This window comes from Pieris brassicae, chromosome 3, assembly GCF_905147105.1.
Source record: "Pieris brassicae chromosome 3, ilPieBrab1.1, whole genome shotgun sequence".
NCBI classification, from domain to species: Eukaryota; Metazoa; Arthropoda; class Insecta; order Lepidoptera; family Pieridae; genus Pieris; species Pieris brassicae.
This window is the reverse complement of record NC_059667.1, coordinates 15295384-15317078: the sequence shown is the minus strand read 5'-3', so window position 1 is coordinate 15317078 and position 21695 is coordinate 15295384. Positions and strand designations below refer to the sequence as shown.

At 32.5% G+C, this 21695-nt stretch overlaps 3 protein-coding genes across 3 annotated transcripts in view; 1 reads left to right on the top strand and 2 right to left on the bottom strand.

The window, feature by feature from the left end:
* LOC123706652 (serine/arginine repetitive matrix protein 1) overlaps positions 1 to 12965 on the bottom strand; it is a 128692-nt gene extending 115727 nt beyond the window's left edge. The window contains exons 1-2 of the mRNA XM_045655930.1: positions 12225 to 12965; positions 11296 to 11431 (exon numbers count right to left, since the gene is read on the bottom strand). Of these exons, the coding sequence (XP_045511886.1) occupies positions 11296 to 11431; positions 12225 to 12616 (528 nt within the window). The 5' untranslated portion in view covers positions 12617 to 12965. The remainder of the gene's footprint in view (positions 1 to 11295; positions 11432 to 12224) is intronic.
* A 4091-nt stretch (positions 12966 to 17056) lies between these two features.
* On the bottom strand, positions 17057 to 19002 carry LOC123707452 (tyrosine--tRNA ligase, cytoplasmic). The gene is made up of 2 exons (XM_045657502.1): positions 18838 to 19002; positions 17057 to 18755 (listed from the first exon to the last, which is right to left on the bottom strand). Exon 2 carries the CDS (start codon positions 18740 to 18742, stop codon positions 17171 to 17173), a length of 1572 nt encoding a protein of 523 aa, XP_045513458.1. The 5' UTR covers positions 18743 to 18755; positions 18838 to 19002; the 3' UTR covers positions 17057 to 17170.
* A 1517-nt stretch (positions 19003 to 20519) lies between these two features.
* Positions 20520 to 21695, top strand: part of LOC123707704 (RNA polymerase II elongation factor ELL2) — a 34656-nt gene continuing 33480 nt past the window's right edge. The window contains exon 1 of the mRNA XM_045657985.1: positions 20520 to 20858. Coding sequence (XP_045513941.1) covers positions 20724 to 20858 — 135 coding nt within the window. The 5' untranslated portion in view covers positions 20520 to 20723. The remainder of the gene's footprint in view (positions 20859 to 21695) is intronic.

The following is a 21695-nucleotide window of genomic DNA, read 5'->3' as shown; positions in this document are numbered from 1 at the left end:
CAATGACCTTAGAATAAAGTTTGTAAGCCTTAACCTTGTATGACAAAACAAATGTTTTAGTCACGCGGGCCTTCAAATATGGAGGAGGAAATTTTTCACACTAAAATAGTTTTTATAGTGCAGCTTAGGTAATTTACATTATACCGACATGCCTCATATATATCCAGACACAAACCAATTAGTAGCTATATGTGGCCCATGGCCCAAACCTTCATACACACCCCAAGATGAAATTGTGTTCACGTAGAAAGAGCTAGCTTTCTCTAAACAAGTATGCATTGATTACTTTCTAGAAGCCTCGATAACTGTCCTGCAAAGATTAATGTAATAAATATATTTGTAATTTAATTAATTTTAGTTTATATCGAAGATGTCTACGAACAATAGAACTTAACATATAACGCCAGAAGTTAAAAACATATTTCTCTACATATAAAGCTGAATATTTGAACGCATATATCGCACCATCAGAATATTAACCTGTCATAGACAGGCTGCACTAAAGCCTCTTTCAGCCACTATAATACATTCGTCATTAAAAAGAACAATAAACTAAAAAGTCAAAAACAGACATTAACTCCCTTGACTGCGTGAATCCGTTGTTATAAAGGGGTCTCATTTATTGCTGCAAAGTTATAAAGCACACGAAAAAGTTAAGTAATATTTTCTTACTGGCCGTTGAGCCTTACATGCTCGAAGCTGAGGACGACAAAATTAGTTCAGCTAAAGTCTAAGGACTAATGATACTATAACTAATGATAATGACCTTGATGGACTGGCTGCCTTGATGTAATGTAAATGTGGGTAAGTTCTAACTATCAAGAAATCATTTTGGAAACAACGATCGCCCGCCTGCTAGTTCCGGCTGGCTGTGACTCTCTTTCTGGTAATTAGACGCTATGAAGCGAACTCAAACGGATTGATTGGTAAGAACGTGAAAATGGCTACAAAACAGTCAGCGTCACCATATAACTTTTATATTATACATTCATATCATTATTGTCTGTAGGCAATAAACATAAAAACGGAATTGTTTGCGGTTTTTACCAATATCAGAATGGCTCACGAGGAAGGTTTACGAAAATTTTGAAGGTTTACGGGTCAGGGTTGTTCGTGTAAGCCGGGGCGGATCGCAAATTTGTTATAAAGGAAATGATATCTAAGCTAAAATAAGGTGGTTGTTAGAATTAAGCATTATATTTTACTAAGCTGGTTTCACAATAAAGTACATTGAAGCTCTAAATTGGATTTAAAACCTTCTACAATATCATCCCATTAAGATGATACAGTAAGAGAAACTCAAAGCCACAAACTCAGTTATGTTTAGCATAAACAAGTTAGACCGATCGATTCCCTCAAAGTCAGAAGCCACGTTGAAAAGGACATCAAAGTGGGAAACGAAATAAACAGAAAGTATGTAAATTTTAATGCAACCGATGTTTGGATCAAAGTGAAACCGCATTTTGATTTTCTTTTCATTTCTCGCAAGCTAGTGACTGTTTTCTTATGTCTTAGGATATATTTCTGTGGTCATAGATCAGACAATGATAAGTACACTTGTGCTCAGTATGACTTATTAATATATCGAGTGTTTCATATTTTAATAGTGCTTCAAGATTTCTTAATAATTGCATTGCTTAAAGTCCTGTAAAGTAATGAAATTTCATTTATCATATTCTGATCTATGGCCACAGATCTATAAGTCCTGAAACATGTATGCTTTAAAATACGAGAAAATTATAAAAGTACAAATGACACACCCATATAAAAATACATCAGTAGGAATACAAGTTTATCGGTTTATTAGTGACTCTCAGAAACCTAACTCCGCTATTGTTTCTTGCGAAATACTTTTAAAAAATAGTTATTTATTTTACATATTTATATTGTCACGCCTTTTTCTCGATGAGACCATGCCTATCCCGGAAGAGACCATGGATGTCCACTTGGTACATTCTCTCAATATAAATACTATCTATTTTAAATAATAATAATGTTTACCATTCGACAAAGCATATTTAAAAACACATTTTACAAAATATATATACAAACATATTTCAGACATTTAAATAAGAAAAAAAGAGAAGAAATAACTTTATTCTACATAATAACAAAGGAATTTATTTCAAAAAGAAAGTGCAATAGCTCCGCTTCACACACTAGGATTCCCTGTGGGCAGCTAGGCAGAATTTGACATATCAACGGTACTTGACATCATAATTTCTACATAACACTTACAGTTTTACAATAACTACTGTTGCACAAAAAGAATACTGTCCGTTTCAGCATAAGACAGGTCGAGATGTTGTTTTTAATATTGTTAGTGAATGTATAAAGTTTTGAATCGTAAGTGAAAATCATTTGTATTTTACATATACTAATATTATAAAGAGATAAAGTTTGTTAGGTTTTAGAGGGTTATATTTGGATTTTAAAAACTTTACCATTATAAAGCCAAGTTATTTGTGAATTTAATGGGTAATATAATATAAATGAAAAGACTTTATCGGCGAGCGAAAATAATTCTTACGAACGCTGCTTCATCGACGAGAGATATATAAAGTTCTAGTGGAAAGCATGTCTAACAAATCTTCTACCGTGTCTATGCGTCTATATATTCGCGAAAAAGTCAAAAATATTTCGAGTGATCCAATAGAAAGGTTTAAATGGCCTATGTGAAGCCGAGGCGCTAGTGCTCAACAAAACTGTTAATGAAATTGGCTAGTTGACTTAAAGTTAAAGAACCTATATTACTTCAAAGAGATAAAACTACAACGTCAAATAATAACTTATATTGCATCGCAAAAGTTTCACAGCGTAAACATTAAACTTTATCCTTCCCATTTTATGTGGAAGTTTTATTTATCAAGTCTATAAACAAAAGATAATCATTTATGAGCGGTTTTGCGGAGTGTATGAAGTGTTATATGGATACGATTAGCCCTAACAACCTTAACGATCAAAGTTGGGCTGTAAAGAGTAATATAATTAGATATTTCGATACGAATACTTTTGTTTACGAATTTAGACATGCACCAGTAATAACAACTGCTAAAAAAGCAGAAGTGCTGATTCGGTGGTTACGGTAAAGGAGGCTGTAAATATTTGTTTATTTTTAACCTATATGAACCCTAAATACGCTTTATTATAATTACACGTGTCAAATTTCTTTTTTCCCTTCTATTTTTTAAGTTTATATGATATCTTTTTTACTCGTACCGTACGTAAAATGGTAAGTGACAGATCCTATTAGTAGATAATGACTCAGGTTTGTTTAAAGAAAGCGACTGTTTTTATCACTAAACAAAAAATGACCTTTGTTTTATTCAGCTAAATTACTCGTAGCAATAAAGGCTACCAACTAACTTTATTCGCCGCCGTAGTAGGAAACTTTGTCAATATCGTAGAACGTAATTTACACGGATTTTCATAGGAAACAGTCGGATTAAGCTTAGGGATTTCTAGACGTGATCCATACGATTGTATAATTTGCCACTGCAATGACCGTATTTACATTGTTAAAACAATACGTACTAAGGCATTATCGCAAAAAGTATAAAAATATAATATATAAATGTGACTTTATTTAGTATTGTGTTATGTTAACATAGCTTTTACACATTAAGAAAAACACTTTTTAAACGGATTGAAGATTGATTTTTAATAATAATACATAGCTTCAATCCGTTCAAAATGTGTTTTTCTTGACTTTATTTGTTATAATTTGTGATAGTTTATTAAAATTCATTTTATTATCTCAATCTAAAAAAAAATCATTTTTCATTTTTGTCATCATAAACCTGATTAAAATTAAAATGACATCTCAATTTTTAAAGGTCCTTCAACATACTTTGATTGAATTTGAATACTTATTTATTAAACAATTGACTAAAACTCGCAAAGATTAATTATGAGGCCAACAAACCTTGTTGAATGTTGAGTGAATTCCGAGAAAAGGTTTCGCTGCGTTTTTTTTAACATTAAATCATATTCCGAGCTTTTTTTATTTAAGTAAAACCATCCCAAGTTACAATTATAGACACTGAGATTTTATTTTATCGCGTTATTTTAGAATTAATATAGATAAAATGAAGTTATTGTCCTGATAGGTTCAATAATACGAGTATACGGTTACATGAGGTTCAAAAGATTTTTTTACGTAACGTACATATAAAAGGGTTATGTTATATGAAGTGATTATATTTTTAAAGGCACAGTGCCTCTATAATGTGAGGGAGTTCTAAGATTATAAGTTTTGAGATACTAACATAGAACATAACATACTAAATAATTTTGTTGTTTTTCATTGTTAGTTTGATATGACTGATTGTGCAGTTTTTTTTAATTCATTCATAATAACTCTCACAGATTATTGTATTGATTTATTCTTTAGATGTGCAATATATTATAAAGTTAACATAAACGAGCATTTATAAACATCCGACTTAGTGATTAACGCACACTTTGGCTTGTACGGGGATCCGACATTCGATTTACGACTTATTGATTCATAATAGTTTTGAGTTGGTAAGTATATAAGGTTGATAGTTTGGCTTATTGAAACGATGTCCTCATGTCCTGTGTTACTAGAATGTTATATTTTAAAAAACATTGACTATGCGTAGTTGTAAAATATTATACATATTTTATTTATTCCGAAATGTCAGAAGAGTGGTAAGGACAAAACATTCAATAGATATTTAAGGTTTATAGTACAATTATCAAGAGGGTTTTCAAAGGTTCTGTGCTGCAAGAGATCTCTGAACTGTGATTTTGTGATATATTGTAAAAAAGTGGCAAGTTATATTAACATTTATATAACGAATTGTTATTAATGTGTTGGTGCTTTAGATTTAGTCCTTTATTTTATTAGCCAATCTTGTATTGATTAATAAAAATGTTACGTCTGTAATCATAAATAATGGTTTTACCTTTTTGGTACAAAATAATAACTCGTAAAATAAATTACTCAACGGAGGAAAACATCTTTGTACTACATCCACGATTTACTATTTTAAATTAATTAAATTAAAAGCAATTGCTTTATAGAGCTATAACGCACTTGCGAGCCTCGTTCTATGTGTCTATGGATGGCAGTTTACATTTTATTCCAACTACCAAATGTTAATAAATTCGTGAATCAGAAAAGTTAAAGATTGCGTTCTAGCCCTAACCTTCTAAAAAGTAAATCTACACTGCCACGGTCACCATCTTAATGTAAAATTGTAGTCAAATACCAAGAGATATTAGCAAATATTTAAATTGGGCAGATTTCTATAACAAAAGTTAAAAACGCAGAATAATGATGCGAGCATTTACGATGAAATTTGAAAAAAAAATCTAACTTTGTTTATTTGAAAAGGCTTTAGATAGGTATATCTAGACTAATAAATCTATCTATGGAGGGGACACAGACGGCAAGCCCAAGGGTTGCAATGTCATCAGGACGATTAATTAGTGGAAAATGAACATCACACCGTTCGACATTTTCAATTACAGTTATCCGGAAACGGAACTTGATTACCGCACGGCCGAAGGGATCATTAAATCTAATTAAAAACTACGAAATATGTTCTTATTTACTTAAGTTGATTATTGTATGATTAAAAAGTAGTTTAAGGGTCATAAACAGAACATTTAAAAAATGTGTGAGTTATCTCAAAATTAACTAAAACAATGAAAATCCGCCATATATTACCTTCAATTATTGACTATTAGTACATATGACTGCCATGCATGGCAATACTTACATTCGTATTATTACTTTTAAAAATATTAAAATAAAAACATCCATTTGGTACCTTTCCGTGGACCGTTCCTTTCCTAGGTTTCGAACTTCATGAACAAAATTAAATTATAATAATTTAAAATTTGAAATACATCGAATATTGTATTTGTTATTCAAATAATCAAAATATTGTTTTCCACTGCTACATAATATTTAAACTAAATTCCTGCGAATTATGATACATAAACAAGTTGTTATCGGAACCGCCACTACTTCCGTGGTCCAAATAAATTTGGTTCTGAGCAGTCGATAATTGGAATGCAACCTTAGAATATTTATTTTAGCTGGCTTTATTTCAACCTGTCAGTTCAATTATAGCTTAGTCCATGAGTATGCAAGAGCTCTGTCTATAAAAATAGAAATCTCGCTTATTAGTAATTGTTTTACTTTAATGTCAAAGATGGTTGCCACTTTTCTGTGACGTCGATAGTACGGTAAGTGTTTTATTGAAATATACGTAAATATATTTATATCGATTGTTATTGGCGTCCATTTTCAAAAACTAGGTTCGTTATGAGCTAACATATAAATGTCACGTGTTATAACGCTTGTTTTGATTGGTTTACCCTTCCGTGGACAAACTTTTCTGTGGTCAGTTACTGATGATCTGTGCCTAACTTAAATTGAAATATAAACTTTATTAACTTGAGAAATAAAGCATATTAAATTGAGACAAAAACTTTATTAACTTGAGATATAAACTTTATTATCTTGAGATATAAAATTTATTGGAAATTGGACAGATAAAGGTTCCATTCGATGATACGCGATCACATAGTCACGCGAGTTTAGCTGACGTAAGAAATATATCTCCGAGAAGTGGAGACACAGCCAATGCTTCTACAGTTACTTATAGGTCAAATCTGGTTACACCTGAAGAAGAAACAGTTTCTCAGGATTCCCCTTCACTTCCCTATCAGACTCTGATGATTCAAATGTAATTTGTCCTCCACAACGTGTTCAGCCGTTACACACAAACGGCAGCGATGAAGACGACTTGATTATACAACCTTACGACTACCTACCTAAAATTCCGACGTTTCGCGTGCTTTTCAGCGTTCGTGGTCACGGTGACGAAAAACGGTGAAAATTTAAAATTTAGAATTATGTAAATAATTATAATTTTTTAATAATAATACATAGCTTTAATCCGTTCAAAAAGTGTTTTTTCTTAATGTGTAAAAGCTATTTTAACAAAAGACAATATTATTTTTTCTGTGAATTTTGTAGTCTTTTCTGTGGACAGTTAATAATGAAAATATCTAGTTATCGGTACAAATTAATGCTTTGATATTGTTGTTGCCATGAATATTTTATCTTTTTCTTTACTTCATACTGGATTTGTTTATGACCCATAAATATTTTACATAATCATAGTGACTTGGAGCACTGGTCTAGTTAGACTAGAAGCGAGCGACTCTCGTCTCTGTGATCGTAGATTCGATCCACGACTGTGCACCAATGGATATCCTGCCGCGCATCTAACACTTGCTTGTACGCTCTCCGTAACCAACAAATCAACCGAGAACAGAAGGATGATCTAGGTGATGGTCAAATGAAATAAAATGATCAAAGATACGAATGTGATCTGTGGCCAATATGTCTATCCAACAAAAGTTTGAAAGCAGCTTTATTCTTTAGTTTTGAAATCTTGTATAATATATAAAGACAATTTTAAATAACACATATACATCCGTCGTAAACTTCCGACAGGTGAAATATATGATATTTTCAAATAAATAAGGTAACGTTAAACAGTGACATATTGCAAAACTACAAGACTTAAATACTGCCAAAATATGAAAACTTTATTGCTTCATTGATAAATCTAGCACAAAATGTATTGTTACTTCCAAAGCAAACTCGAAGCCAAACATTTCAATCATTTTTCTGATAAATTTCTGATCGGCTAAACAACCTAGGCTGGTTAATCGCTCCACGCCACTGCTACTTCACGACAACGCTAGACCACACACTGCACAACAGACGGCTACCAAATTAGAAGAGCTTCAATTGGAATGTCTAAGACATCCTCCGTACTCCCCGGACCTTGCTCCAACAGATTACCATTTTTTTCGAAATTTGGACAACTTCTTGCAAGGGAAAAAATTTAACTCTGATGGGGCAGTCCAAATGGCCTTCACAGATTTTATTGATTCCCGTCCGACTGGTTTTTTTAGTAAAGGGATCAATGAACTACCTATGAGATGGCAAAAGTGCATAGAAAACAATGGTTCATACTTTGATTAATTAAATATATTATATTGAAAAATATTCGACTTTTTGTTCCTCCCATACAACACGCCAATTTCATATGTAAGGACCTAATATTATGGTCAGGCTAAAATGGTTTTTTTAATGGGACAGAAGGCAAACAAGCACATGGGTCATTTAAAGTTCAATGTCTACCACTGCACAGGTACATCCTCAACACCAGGACGTTTGCATGTCAGTCGTAAAATAAAAATCTGAGTCGCAGCCTTTAATTCTATTTGTTTTATTATATTTGTGTGCCATGCCACTGCGCATGACATTTCGGCACCACTTGTGGTGCTGTTTCTTCGTGCCAGCTTGTTGAGCCTGGAGGAAGGGAGATGCATGGTATGCGTTTAGTATTATTAACTGGGAAGCCAGAGAAGCCATGCTTGCTCAAATGTGACTGGAGCGGTGACTGTGGCAGGTCATTTAATTCCCTCAAATATGGTTGAGTAAAACGATGACTGGCTCATACGTCAAGGCTGCCGGAAACTGGACTCTCGCAGTCCAGTTTTGTAATTTAATACAAATAACCGTATCTCCCTCCTTTCTGGTTTCTTCTGTTTGCCATAGTAATTTTGTATGATGATTTGATATTTTTGAAGAGTACCGACAGTTTTTTACCCCGGCCTTTTCTCTCGGCCTACACCCTCTGTCTTCTTTGTCTGATGTATTAGTTTTTTATTCAGAACTGGACAGACGTTACGGCACAATCCCACCGGATGCAAATGATGGCACACCAGGCCTATTTAATTGGCGCTAAAATGAACCCATATTAAACTGTCTAGGAAGATAGAAGGGGGCCAGAAGTTCCACTCCTTTGCAATTTTAATAAGAAACGATGAACCACCGAAAAATCGTGCAGTGCGGCACCTAGCGTCAACAACAAAGGGGCGAAACTCCAGCATGCTTCTAGATAAGCGTTGTTTGAGTAGATTAAATAAATAAGATCAGGATAAAAAACAGGAGTAGAAATGTGTCCGTCTTATGCTCTCTTACAGGACTTACATACTATATATTATTAAGTCGATAAATTGTACATTTCTTTCAGTCTGGCCGTACATCTGCTACACATTAGTATGTTGATGAGCCAATCACAGCAGTAACGAGGATAAAATGATACATTAGATCCATAATTGAATTAGGGTGTCCAACGTTGTATTAATCGAACGCTGAAATAGTTCAGTTAAACAAATCTATGGATTTTTTTCTGTACGGTCTCTGAGCTGTGCAATTTTTTGTAATTTATTGTATAATAATCATGTAAAGTAAAGTCGTTTTTACGAGGGACGCAAGTTATAAAAAAAAGTGGCGCTACAACCCTGTGTACAAGTCTTAACTAGGCTTTAAATTTTTGTTTATGTTTACTTGATCATGTTTCTTTATAGGAAAGTAGAGTCTAGTATAGTATGTATGACTCTTTTGATCTGACACACCGTAGATTTTGATTCTTTCACCGTTCAATCTGCATGAAGTACTAGTTTCGCATATACATTTTAAAAATTACTATATGTTTTTTCGTAATTTTTATTTATTTAAGTGAGATCATAATAAGAACATAACTTACAATATGAAAATGTATACAAAAATATAAATGTATAAAAATTTTATTGTCCAATTATGCTACTTTACGATTTTCATATTGGTTCCATTAGAAAATAAGCAATAGTATTTATGCAAATAATGCATAAAGTAACATTAGTAAGACTTGATGCAATTAATGACCCCCTGAGTGTAACGCGTGCCCATTATTTATGTCCCAATCCCACAAAATATGGGGATATTATCGGATAACAGTTTCAACGCCCCAACTGGGAATTAGAAATACTAGTTTGCTGTGATAATATTTTGATTGTCTAGAAATGTTTTATAACAATCAAAATGAAAAAAAATAACAATCAAAATAAAAAAATAACAATAATTTGTGGTTAAAGTAGTGATAGTAAGTAAAAGAACGCATTTAAAAATAATATTATATAAATATTTCCAATTCGAAAATACCGCCATCTGTGATACGCATTCTCAAACAGAGTGGTTTTTAGGAAGATGAATTATATACTACAACTTACTTAACGTGGTTTCAATATTGACGCATAGATGTCGCTGTAGCAAACAAAGTATATTAAACATTCTTAATCATTTATGTGACAATATGTTCTATACATTATGAGAATCTTGACAGTTTACCATGTACTATTATTAAGTATAAGAAATTAAAAACTCAATTATTACAAAATAGTTTATGTCTATTTCGTGTCCCCATAATCTATTGTAAGGCCATTCATATCGCAAAACAATTACATTTATCTTAAAAAACATTTCATCAGGTATTTTCTGGTACATTAATCTGGACAAAATGTCTGAAACTATGAACTATAATAAATAGTTATCCGTTGTCTATACGATAGTGGTTAGATCCACGAAAGTAAAAATAATTTATTTTATAGTTTTGATTCAAAAATAAGATTCTGGCCAATATTAAAAAAATATTTTATTGATGATTGATTGATGAGATTTCCTACAAAATTTCTATTAGTGCAATGTCTTGAAACAGGAAGTTACTATGAAAGCGAGCGGTATGTAAACATATCCTTTTCACTGATAGCTCATTTAGATAAGTAGGTGAGGCTTTCATACTGAAGTGAAAAAGTGAGGCTAGTCTAGAAAAACTGGCCAATGGCCGCTTAAAATAAACCTTTAATTATTTAAGAACGACCTCACACATTATACAATATATTTTTTTATTTTATTAAAGAATAAGTTCCAGAATCTGACTCGGGCAGCGATATCTCTGATCGTTTGTTGTAAAAGACAATAACAAATACTACAACCTAAACTGTGACATATACACAAGCTTTAATTAGTATCTCTAAAATATTAAGTCTCTTAAACAGAAAACCATATTGTCATTTCACTTTAAGTACTGTAAAGTTTTTGAAATTGCCTGGTAATGTATTGATTTCAAAAGATGTAGTACCTAAATAAGCATAAAGTCATTGAATAAAATTCATGTTTGGGTATAAAATCATACAGAACTACGCCCTCTTTTTTAGAGTTTTTCAGTCGCAAAAGCACCTCATAAAACGTTATCAATTACGGAGCTGTTGAAATCGTAGGATTTAATATACTCATATTGTATTTTATTATCTTCTTTATATTATACTTAAATTGTTGTGCATACCGCTTTATATTATTATAGTAGCAAACATAATTTAAAAAAAAAACATAATTATAAATTGCAGCAACTCTACCTGTGAGCTAGTTCTAAACTCGTCGGCGGGTGGTTCCCGAGCAAACCTCTCGAACTTAAAGCTGTTGGAACGGTAAAGTTCGTTGTCCTCCCGCGAGCGCCGACCGCGGCAAAACCGTCGAGCAATTGAAGTGTGCCTGCAATATAGCGATTCCAATAAAATCGTTTGACCCTTGTAAATACACGGGGTGCTATGATTTTGTTACGTTGCAAAGAAGATATATATGAATATTAAGTATCCAACTGAGAACTATATATATATTGACTTATACTTATAACTAGAAAGTGACTTAATACATAGGTGAAAATTATTTGTAAATGTAATAAATTTAAATGTAAAACCTCTCAAACCTACTCAGGGGGTGGGGGGAATGTAAAACGAGAGACAAAACGATTGTGCTCTCCGTTCGGTTGTGATTGGCCACAGCATCTAGTCGAATACGTGTTGAGACACGGCTTGGTACTTCATATTATAACGTCCTTTTGACCAACAACAATCAAACGTAACTACTTTCTCACACCTGGTGGTAAATACGTGATAGTCGAGTTACATTGTATTTTTATTTATAATAAAATATATATTTTTAAATATTGTTTTTGTTATACTATGGTTTGCGACATACAGGCAGTACGTAAATATCCCGTAAACAAAACTTTTGTGAGGCAAATATGTATATAATACAATTATTGTAGTATTTTGACCAAAATATTTATTATGATTTATTTAAAAAAAGTCTACAACTGGTTTAAATATGGCGCGATAAGTTTTATGAGCATATTAGATTGTGTGACTGTGTAAGAGTGAACGACCGTATTTATATGTTAAGAACTGAATTCTGTGGATAATATTGACACCAAACAGCATAAACCTAGTAGTAGTCTAGGTATTTCGATAATTAAAAGATTCTTAATTTACATTTTATTACTCACCTCGAATCACTCGAATGTAAAGGCCATTGAATTCCAAAAATTTTCAACTTTGCAGGAGGGCGCCGCTTTTGTTCTGTGCGAGTATTTGTCTCCTCGACGGGTGGTGTATGATGTCTTCCTCCAGATGAGGCTCTAGTACCACTTCTGCGTCGTCTACGGCGTCTTCTCTCAACGAGAATAAAGTTATCCCCGTTTCTTATAATGTACGACGACCGCAAAGTCGACTTTTCCTCTCCCTGCCTCTGACGTATCAAATCAGCTGTTCGTAGCGTATGGATATTCTGATACTCAGCCTCCGGCGGGGCGGATGACGTCACTTCTGTGCTGGTTCCACTTCCATCCCTTTTCTTGCGGGAGGAATGGAGACCAACTCGACGCCAAACCTTTTCCATGAATCTGTATTTCCTGTCATCCCATTATATTTTCGCCGTCAAACCGCACGGCGAGCACTGAACACGTCAATAGTTAAACATAATAGTTCTTTACATACTTACAATAGTTCAAGCACACTTGAATGAATGTACTCCTCATGCCTTTATGAATAGAAATAACGTCACAAGCCACTGAATGATCAGACACTCATTGTTCGCGAGTCGCGATATTCACGGACTGCAGGCCACCGATTGCGGATATTTCACTGTAACGTGCAAATTAGGGCGTTAGTAATTAATACCTTATTAAGACGTACTAGGTTAATGGAATGAGAGGAAAGAATAACTTGTTTTTTGACATCACATAAGGTCCCGGCCCTACAGACAGGGTGCGGGTGCAGTGTGCGCATGCGTGGTCCCCCTCGGTTACCTATACTTCAGCCCTCGGCCAAACAAAGTCGAAAATGGCGGATCTTTCACCCCCTTCCCAAGCGGTTATTGAATATCTAATTTTATCCTGCATCTGCTATGCAATAGTACTTAATAAATAACGTTTTCTTTAGAAACCTGGCTACATTATTAAATTTATTACTTGAACTTGACTTGACTGGTATTAGCTTGAACTCATGATATCATATAAACATAAATTTATTTTCTGTCATAGTCATAATATGGAATAGGTGATATTTTTTGTTTACCGTTTGAATGACACCATTTGATTTGGAATTGACATCTCAACCACTTCTCCAAATAATAAAAATAACGTTAATTTTTCATGCGACCGCATTGTGTCTTTTAAATGACTCTAGGAGAACACTTATATATACCACTGCACTAAACTTATAAAACAAGGCTAATTTACTAAATAAAATCGTCATGATTCGGCGGATTTACTAGCAGTCTGAGAAGGCTGGGACTGCAATTTTTTTTTGTTTTACAGAAATAGAAAATAACTTATTTCATACATAACCGTAGACTATTATAATATATATAAAGTCATGAAAATTTAACAAAATGACTAGGTTCGTACTAAAATCTGTATATGAAAAATAACAAAAAAATATTTATAGGCGTTTTTACATTGCATTTTAAATTTAGTAATTGTGTCCCAAATTATTACTATGTATGATGTTTCCTTTGTATATTTAAATGTGTACAAAAAAAACACACGAGTGCACAACATTAAAAGGAAATCATTACAATTATAAAAGAGTAAATAAATAATACAATAAAAATAAAGGACAATAAACTATATAAGGAAATAATTAAGAAATACAAATATTAAATCAAATATGCAATTAAACAATTTATATATTTCTTCCTTGCAGTTGTACTTGGTGACTTAAGAAAGGCAGCATCTTACGTCAGAATACATAGAGACTATCGTAAAATAGATCAGCCTCGCATATTCTCAAAGCGTCGTTTACTCTAGATAGAGATATGTTTAGAGAAGCATTTGGTCCTCACCGCCCGAAATTAAAAAAAGGTCTGATGTGTTTCTTTGTTGAAAATTAAATTGATTTCAAAGATTTGGTAATCCAGTAATTTAAAATTTTGAAGACAAAGATAATGTCAATCAAGCGGCGTCTATCGTATTCCAAAACTATCATGTTCCAAAATTCTACGGACCAGAGAATAAAGTTATATGATTTTGAACGTTTTTGAAACATTTAGTGTCATCATACGCACATTGCCGATCGAAAGCTTTTGCTATGTCCAGACTTACCGCCAGCGACTCCGATCAATTGGGGAAATGCTATAAGGCTCGCTTAACTTATGAATGTCCAAAGAGGATAAAACTTTGCAGATGCTATCTGCAAAGTTGCTGCTACTCCGGCATCGAAGCATCACACCGGTGGCTATTGTCAGTGGTGACTGCCCTGGATTCTTTTTGTTGCAAGGTCGAGTTGGACGCAAAGAGGCAACCTAAAAAGTCTGCTTTTTTCTTCGCGGATTGAGGCAATGAGTCATCCTTCTTGTACAGTGGTAAAATGGAGGCCTTGAAAATGTGCTCTACTTTTTGAGTTCACCGGTATTTGCATTGTAAGATGACGATGCTTCAGCCCAGACTTTCGCCTCGGCAACAGTTAGCAATGGCATTCGGAACACCCAATGAAAAGCAAATAGACGCCCAAGGGTAGGATGCAAAGAAGGAGCCGTCCCAATCTTGTTCGGACAGATTATAGATAGGTCCTTAAAGCGACTCGAGGCGACGAGAACAGACATCTCTCTGACTACTCCCACCCTCCAACCATGGAAAATCGAGTTCTGTTTCATATCAAAAATCGATTTTTATTTGTCAAGAAAGACGATTGAATTTTTGCACACGTATAGAATATTAAAAAGAGTATATGGATGTAAATATAAATAAATTATTAAACAATTTAAAGTAAGATACTTTATTTTATTTCTTATCGACGATATAGTGAATAAAAAGACATTTATTATTACTTTTTTATGAAACAACAATAATAAAGCTCATACCTATTACAATAAGGAATTTAAAGGTATGACTAATGTGTATTTCTTTCATAAAATATTTAAAGTTAAAAAATACATATTTTGTGCAACTTAACTTTTGTTCAATTTATACTTAAGTAATTGAAAAATATGTATGTTAATGTGTAAATTATACCGCGAAATAAGTGAAAATGAAGATAAAACTTTGCCCTATTAATAAATAACCGCAAACTAATAAATTAAATAGTTCAACATTGACTGATTTATATCTGTTGCGTATGCATGTAATACTCGCTTGTACTTCGAAGGTAAAACATCATAAGTAGATATTGTTGTTGTGAAAAGTGAGATTTTCTTATGCAGAATATTTCTGGAATAAAATTTCATCTCTTAATTAATAACATAACTAACTGATGATAAAGTACACATCACAAAATGCAGTTTAATTGACAAAAAGATTACTATGAGTGTAAACTAGTGTATTGAATTGTAGATTAGGTAACGGATGAGGACGTGTAAATTAATTTCAAGTTTTGTGCGCAACTCTTTACGACTTTTAGAAATTAACGTTTAATGCTTTGCTTATGTCAAGATATTATGCTATAAATATAACAATTAAGTCAAATCTCAATAATTATAATCTATATATATATATAAATGAATCCCTATTTCCCTTGGTCACGGCATCACGCGTGAACGGCTGGAGCGATTTCGCTAATTCTTTTTTTGATGTGTTGATTTAATATGGTGGTTAAGTAAACCACCATATGAAGTAATCATGACTTTTGTTACTATAGAAAATTTATTTTTCAGTGCATAGCGCTTTTACAACTCAATCTTCTTTCATGTAACCTTATGGCGTTTGACATTACAAAGATAGAATGCGTGCTGCAACTTTCGTCAAAGAGAGAAAAAATTATATCGTTGAAAACAAATGCTTCGATCGGAGTTATTAGTTGATAAAATACATATAAAATAATTACAGTTGCTACTTGTTTAATCTTAAAAATCCATGTTTTTCACAGGCCAGTTATATGTCGCCTATTCTCATGTCGGAATACCAACAAAACTATTTATATAAGCGCCAGGTAAAAACAAACAAAGAATGTTGTATATCATAAAGCGTTTTTAGGTAATTATAGCAATTCGAAATCAATATTCATACATAAGACAGGACAACGTCTGTCGGGTCCGCTAGTTATATATAATGACAGAACAACGAAATAAAATATCAACTCTGTTTCAATTTCTTTTTAAACGTCGGGCATAATCACAAAGGCTTTCAGAGCTTTGAAACTACTAAGTTTTAAAATACAACGCTTGCATTTAATTAAACAGATAAAAGTCTCTGTCTAGCTCCACTGTGCTTCTTCAGTGCACTTAAACGTGTACTTGCATAATGCGGCTTACGTAACATAACTAACTGAAACCCGAATTTACAAATAGGTACGTTAAGCAGGTCTGAGTCGATCCTATAAATTACTATTATACTTTATTATTCTATAAGAAACTAATAATCAAAAGAGGTTTTTGAATGTATAAAATAAATTTCTCCAAATTCTGTCTGACAGCACAATGACATGACAATATATAATGGAGGGACTTTTCGCTCTTTTTTTCCACATAAGCGTCTGCAATGTCGTAGAGTACCTACTTTAGACTGTCATTTATGGATCACCGACTGTATATTTTCAAAGTTAAAACAAATGGTCACAAAATGTGATAATTAGGTAAGCTATTAAAAAGAAAGAAATTAAAATTGGACGAAACATTATTAATTTAAACTTTGTAAAATGTAATATATTGATCCTCATTTTTTGTGCTTAGTATAATAATAATATTGAATCTGGCTTTAATTTCATATCATCTTTTACATTTTCTACACAAATAAAATATCAGAGAAGAACTGCTAACAAAGTTTGTCTAACCGGGTAGTCATAAACAGTTACAAAGCTAGCTAACAAAGTTTGTCTAACTGGGTAGTCATAAACAGTTAGTAAAGAGTTTTTATAATTTATTATTAAAATAGACAAAAATAAATAGAATATGCTGGAAGAAAAAAAAATTCAAAAGAAATGCATTAAAAAATACACTGTTTCCTTATTAAACATAAAATTATTTTACAGGGGCATTTTTCATGGATTTAGTAGTAACTGGATTTCCATTCAATTTACTAATAAGCTTATTTCCTTGCCATACAGCCAAAAGGCTGTCATTTGTTTTTAAATCTGGTTGTAATTTCTCCCAAACCTTTTTCTTGGGATTAAGCACTTCATCAGGTTGACCATTTTCATAGCCTTCAACAACAACACGATCTCCAGGCTTGCTGCCTTGGGGTGGTAGTAATGGCTCTACTTGTTTAGGATCATCAACAGATGCACACAAGACCATTCCCTTAGACTCCACACCACGCATTTTAGCAGGTTTCAAATTGCACAATACCACAACGTCACGGTTTTGCATCTCCTCAATTGGTACAAAATTTACTAATCCCGACACAACTGTTCTTGGTTCTTCCTCGTTTAGATCAATTTTTTCCACATAAAGTGCATCTGCATCTGGATGTCGTGAAACTTCTACAATCCTGCCAACTCTTATGTCTAATCTGCTAGGTGTAACCTCGTCAGTACTTGCAATGTTTCCCTTGACTTTTGCTGGAGGTGGGTAAGCTTTTATAGCCAGTTCTTGCAGCTTGGGTTCTTTAAATATCTCTTGAATAGGTGCTAAAAGACTATTCATAGCTAGTTCAACAGATGCTTTTAAATCACCAGGATGAATCTCTTGGTTAGCAAAAGCTAATTCAAGATCTTCAAATTTTGTGTATTCTAAATTGCCACCATGATCTGGTGATCTGCAAATCTTAAAGCTTTCTCCTTCCTTCATTAAAGAGAATAATACATGTTTAGTGAATGAAAGTACTCCATTTTCAGCCACATTACCTGGTTCACAGAAAGCCTTTTTAAGCTTCTTCTTAACATCTGCTGGATTATCTAATAAATCTATTTTACTATCTTCTTCAGATGAAGACATTTTAGCACCAGTTAATCCTGGTACCATAGGATTCATAAAATGAATACGTTTTACATAACCCAACTGTGGTAGGTACTTTTCTGACATTGTAAAAATTTTTCTTTGATCAACACCACCGAATTGGGCATCCACTTTCAAATATTCTTCATCTAAAGCTTGAAGACAAGGGTAGAGAAGTCCACTAAGTAATGGATGGTCTACTTGCTTTACGACTTCTGCCCCAGCCTTTTTAGCATCATGTTCAGTAATCACAGATGACATACGGTAAACATCTAAAGTATATTCTTTACTGAGCTGATATTCAGTCCCCCTGACAAATTTAAGTTTTTCTAAGGGAACACCTATAGATGTTAACATTGCTTTAATAGCAGCTTCATAGTATTGGGTACGTAGAGCAAGAAGTTCCCATGGAGCTTTCATGTTGTCTAAGTACGCGTGTAAGTCGGCAAATAATATTGTGACTTCACAGCCTGCTTTGAGAAAGTCTGCTATTTTTGACATGGGTACAAAGTAAGCTACATGAGGTCTTCCCGTAGTGGCTGTACCCCAGTAAATTTTTAGGTCTCGTTCTTTTAAGATTTCAGTCAGTTTTTCATCACCCAACACCTCTTGAAGGTTTCGGGTAATTAAATGTTTCTTATTTTCCCAATCAGCCATTTCTACGGTCCAACTGAAAATAATAAGTAGAGGTTAAACCATATTTAAAGAAAAGGTGAAGGTGAAAATGTGAAGTAATAAATTATACGTATTACCTTTTTTAATAACTACAAGAAGGGGCTTGAATCCGATGTATTTAATTTAATTAAATAAAAACTACTATCTATGAGAACGTTAGGAACTCTCCGTTTTTGATTTCGTCATAATTTCATAGTTACGTATTCGTGGTGATTGCTAAGTAGTAAGTACACTTTGACGTTAGAGCTGCGGCATACGATTTGAAGTTTTAAATTATGACATTGACTGTGCAGTGTAAGTGTAATATTTTTGGTTAAATTTTGACAATTACAATTACCATTGTGCGGTAGACATTACAATATATAGACATGTTTTAAAATCAATAATAGTATGTCTAAAAACAACATTTTATAAATACGCACGTAGAATGGAATCAGTCACCACTATTTTTACTGACATGAAATCAGTTGTAGCGTGATGCTTAATTTTATATCCTTCCTCTATAAATTGAGTATGGCACATTAATGTAATTCTTCAATTTGAACGTCTGACATAGGCTCGCTCAAACAAATAAACAAAATGAACTACTACAATACTAAACAGCTTCACCTTTATAAGAAGCAAGCCTTTTGTTGTCCAATTTTTGTTCTACCTATATAATAACATTGGAGTTTGCCTGCTCGCCTTTATTTCGAAATGTAAGTTGTTTGTCTATTAGCTAGTAGCAATTACCAAAAATTGACGTGGGGCAGCAATTAAACAGGTTATAGGATATTATATATATCAAAAAGAATATTTTTTGCATTTTAAAAGAAAATATTACTAAGGGCTATAACCGTGATAAAATATATGATGAACCGTTAATGTATGATGGTTTAAGATTATCTTTGATACTGAATTCCTTTTATAAATATCCACAAAAAATCATAGAGTAGCTAGATTGATAAAAACCCGTATCGATGAAAATGGAAATTATAATCTGTTAAAGTTATACTTAGTCTGTACCACAGAATGTTACAATATCATTTTTAATAGCTACAGATAATCAATTTTAACCATGAAATTCAATACGTATTAATTCATTGATAATATTATGTTAAACCATTGTTTGTTTAAAAATTACGCATCACTAATAACTTTTTAAGATGTAAATATGTTAGATTATCGTTGGATTTTATTGAAGGCGTATACCGACTAGAACATTTGAATAACGATGTCCAAACCCACTTTTATATGTAGTAAAGGGTTTGAATATTTTGTAATCTAGACTTATCGATTCAAATAATGTTTAAAAGTCATTCCACTTAAAAAAACGATATGCCGAGCTATTAATTTTTTTAATACACATATAAGCAATAAAATATTTTTGGTAAACATTTGCTAAAGATGAAATTATTTTCTACCTTGCTTTATTAAAAAAAAAACCTTTTTTTGTTTATTTATAAATTGTAGAAAATGAAAACAAAAAGTCTCATTCATTTTTAAATTTCATATAATATATTAAGAGACCTATTAATTTGATTAGAAATAAGTAGTCGTAAAAAACTATAATACTGTGTTTTATTTGAGGAATTAAAACCATTATAATTTCACTGTAATACTCAAAAATGTTATCATATTAGGTATTACATTAATATGGTTATAATAAACTATCCATAAACAACATTTTTTAAAATTTGAATCTGAGCGCCATTGTTGCAGTGAATGCTTGAATTTCCTGTCAAAAGCGCCATTGCGCATGACAGTCAGTGCGGCCTTGCAGACTGAGAGCGCTGCCAACAAAGGCCGAGTCGATGGGGTTAAAAAAAAATATTATTTGATCATCTTAAACCCTTTTGTTATTGTAATTATAATTTTAAATAGGTTGTGAATCTGTGATTACGTTAAGAAATGTGTGAATGATATGAATCGTGACGACTAGCAAAGAAGTCAGCTGGTCAAAAGTGCGAATAGTGAATAAGAAATGGCGGCCTTGCCAGCAGGTGTTCAGTATGCGTTATCATCAGAGTCTAGTTATAAAGAAAACAAGGAACTAGTGTTTGTGAAATTAACGGATTCAGCATTAAAAGCTATAGAAGACTTCATTAGAAATAATAGGGTAAGTACCTACGCCATATTGTTAACACCAAAACAGGCCAGCAATGTCAGGCGCCATACTTATATTTCAAGTAATCAAAATGAAACTGCAAATTGTAATGTTTTTGCAAATGAGGTATTTTTCTAAGTAATCATATTTACGACAAGATACAAAATTTTATATTATAGTCTTGCAAAAGCTGTCTACTCTACAAAGTCACGCCACGTCAACATGTAGAAATTTGCTCTGTTATTTTCTCACATTTACATTTCATGTCTATATTTAGAGGCTTGTAACTTATTGTCGCATAAATTTCAAAACATATAGATTGGTATAGATGTTAGATGTCATGAATTTGCATCATTACCAAGTTAGAAAGTAACTAGGTATCTTCGTGTCGTGATAAAAACAATTGGCTGTTTTAGTTGTGTGTGTGTTCACGACTAAAAATTACTGTTAATAATTAAATCGTTGGTATATAACATTCAGTATATTAAATGCACAAATTAACAATGAAAAATATGAATTTAATAGGGTTTTCAATTTGACTGATCTAATACCTTAATGGTTGTACTAACTTAATACTAGAAAATCAAATAATATTATTATGAATATAATTAAAGAAAAACCTAATTTGGGGCCCACATGCAAAGTTTTAAAACATTGTTAGATTATGTAATTATAATGTTCAGTTTAATTGAATATTAAAATAAATTTAAATAGAAATGTGTAATATATTACATTAAATTTAATATATTTAATTAATAAGCAAAGCCAGTTTAGTATGTATTTTTATAAATCTGTTATAATAGTAATTTCTTGCTAAATGCTTAATTTATAAGAAAAAGTATTTATTTA

Bases quoted from the DNA above. Each gene is read 5' to 3' on its own strand.
- LOC123707452 (XM_045657502.1), bottom strand. From the start codon at position 18,742: ATGGCTGATTGGGAAAATAAGAAACATTTAATTACCCGAAACCTTCAA.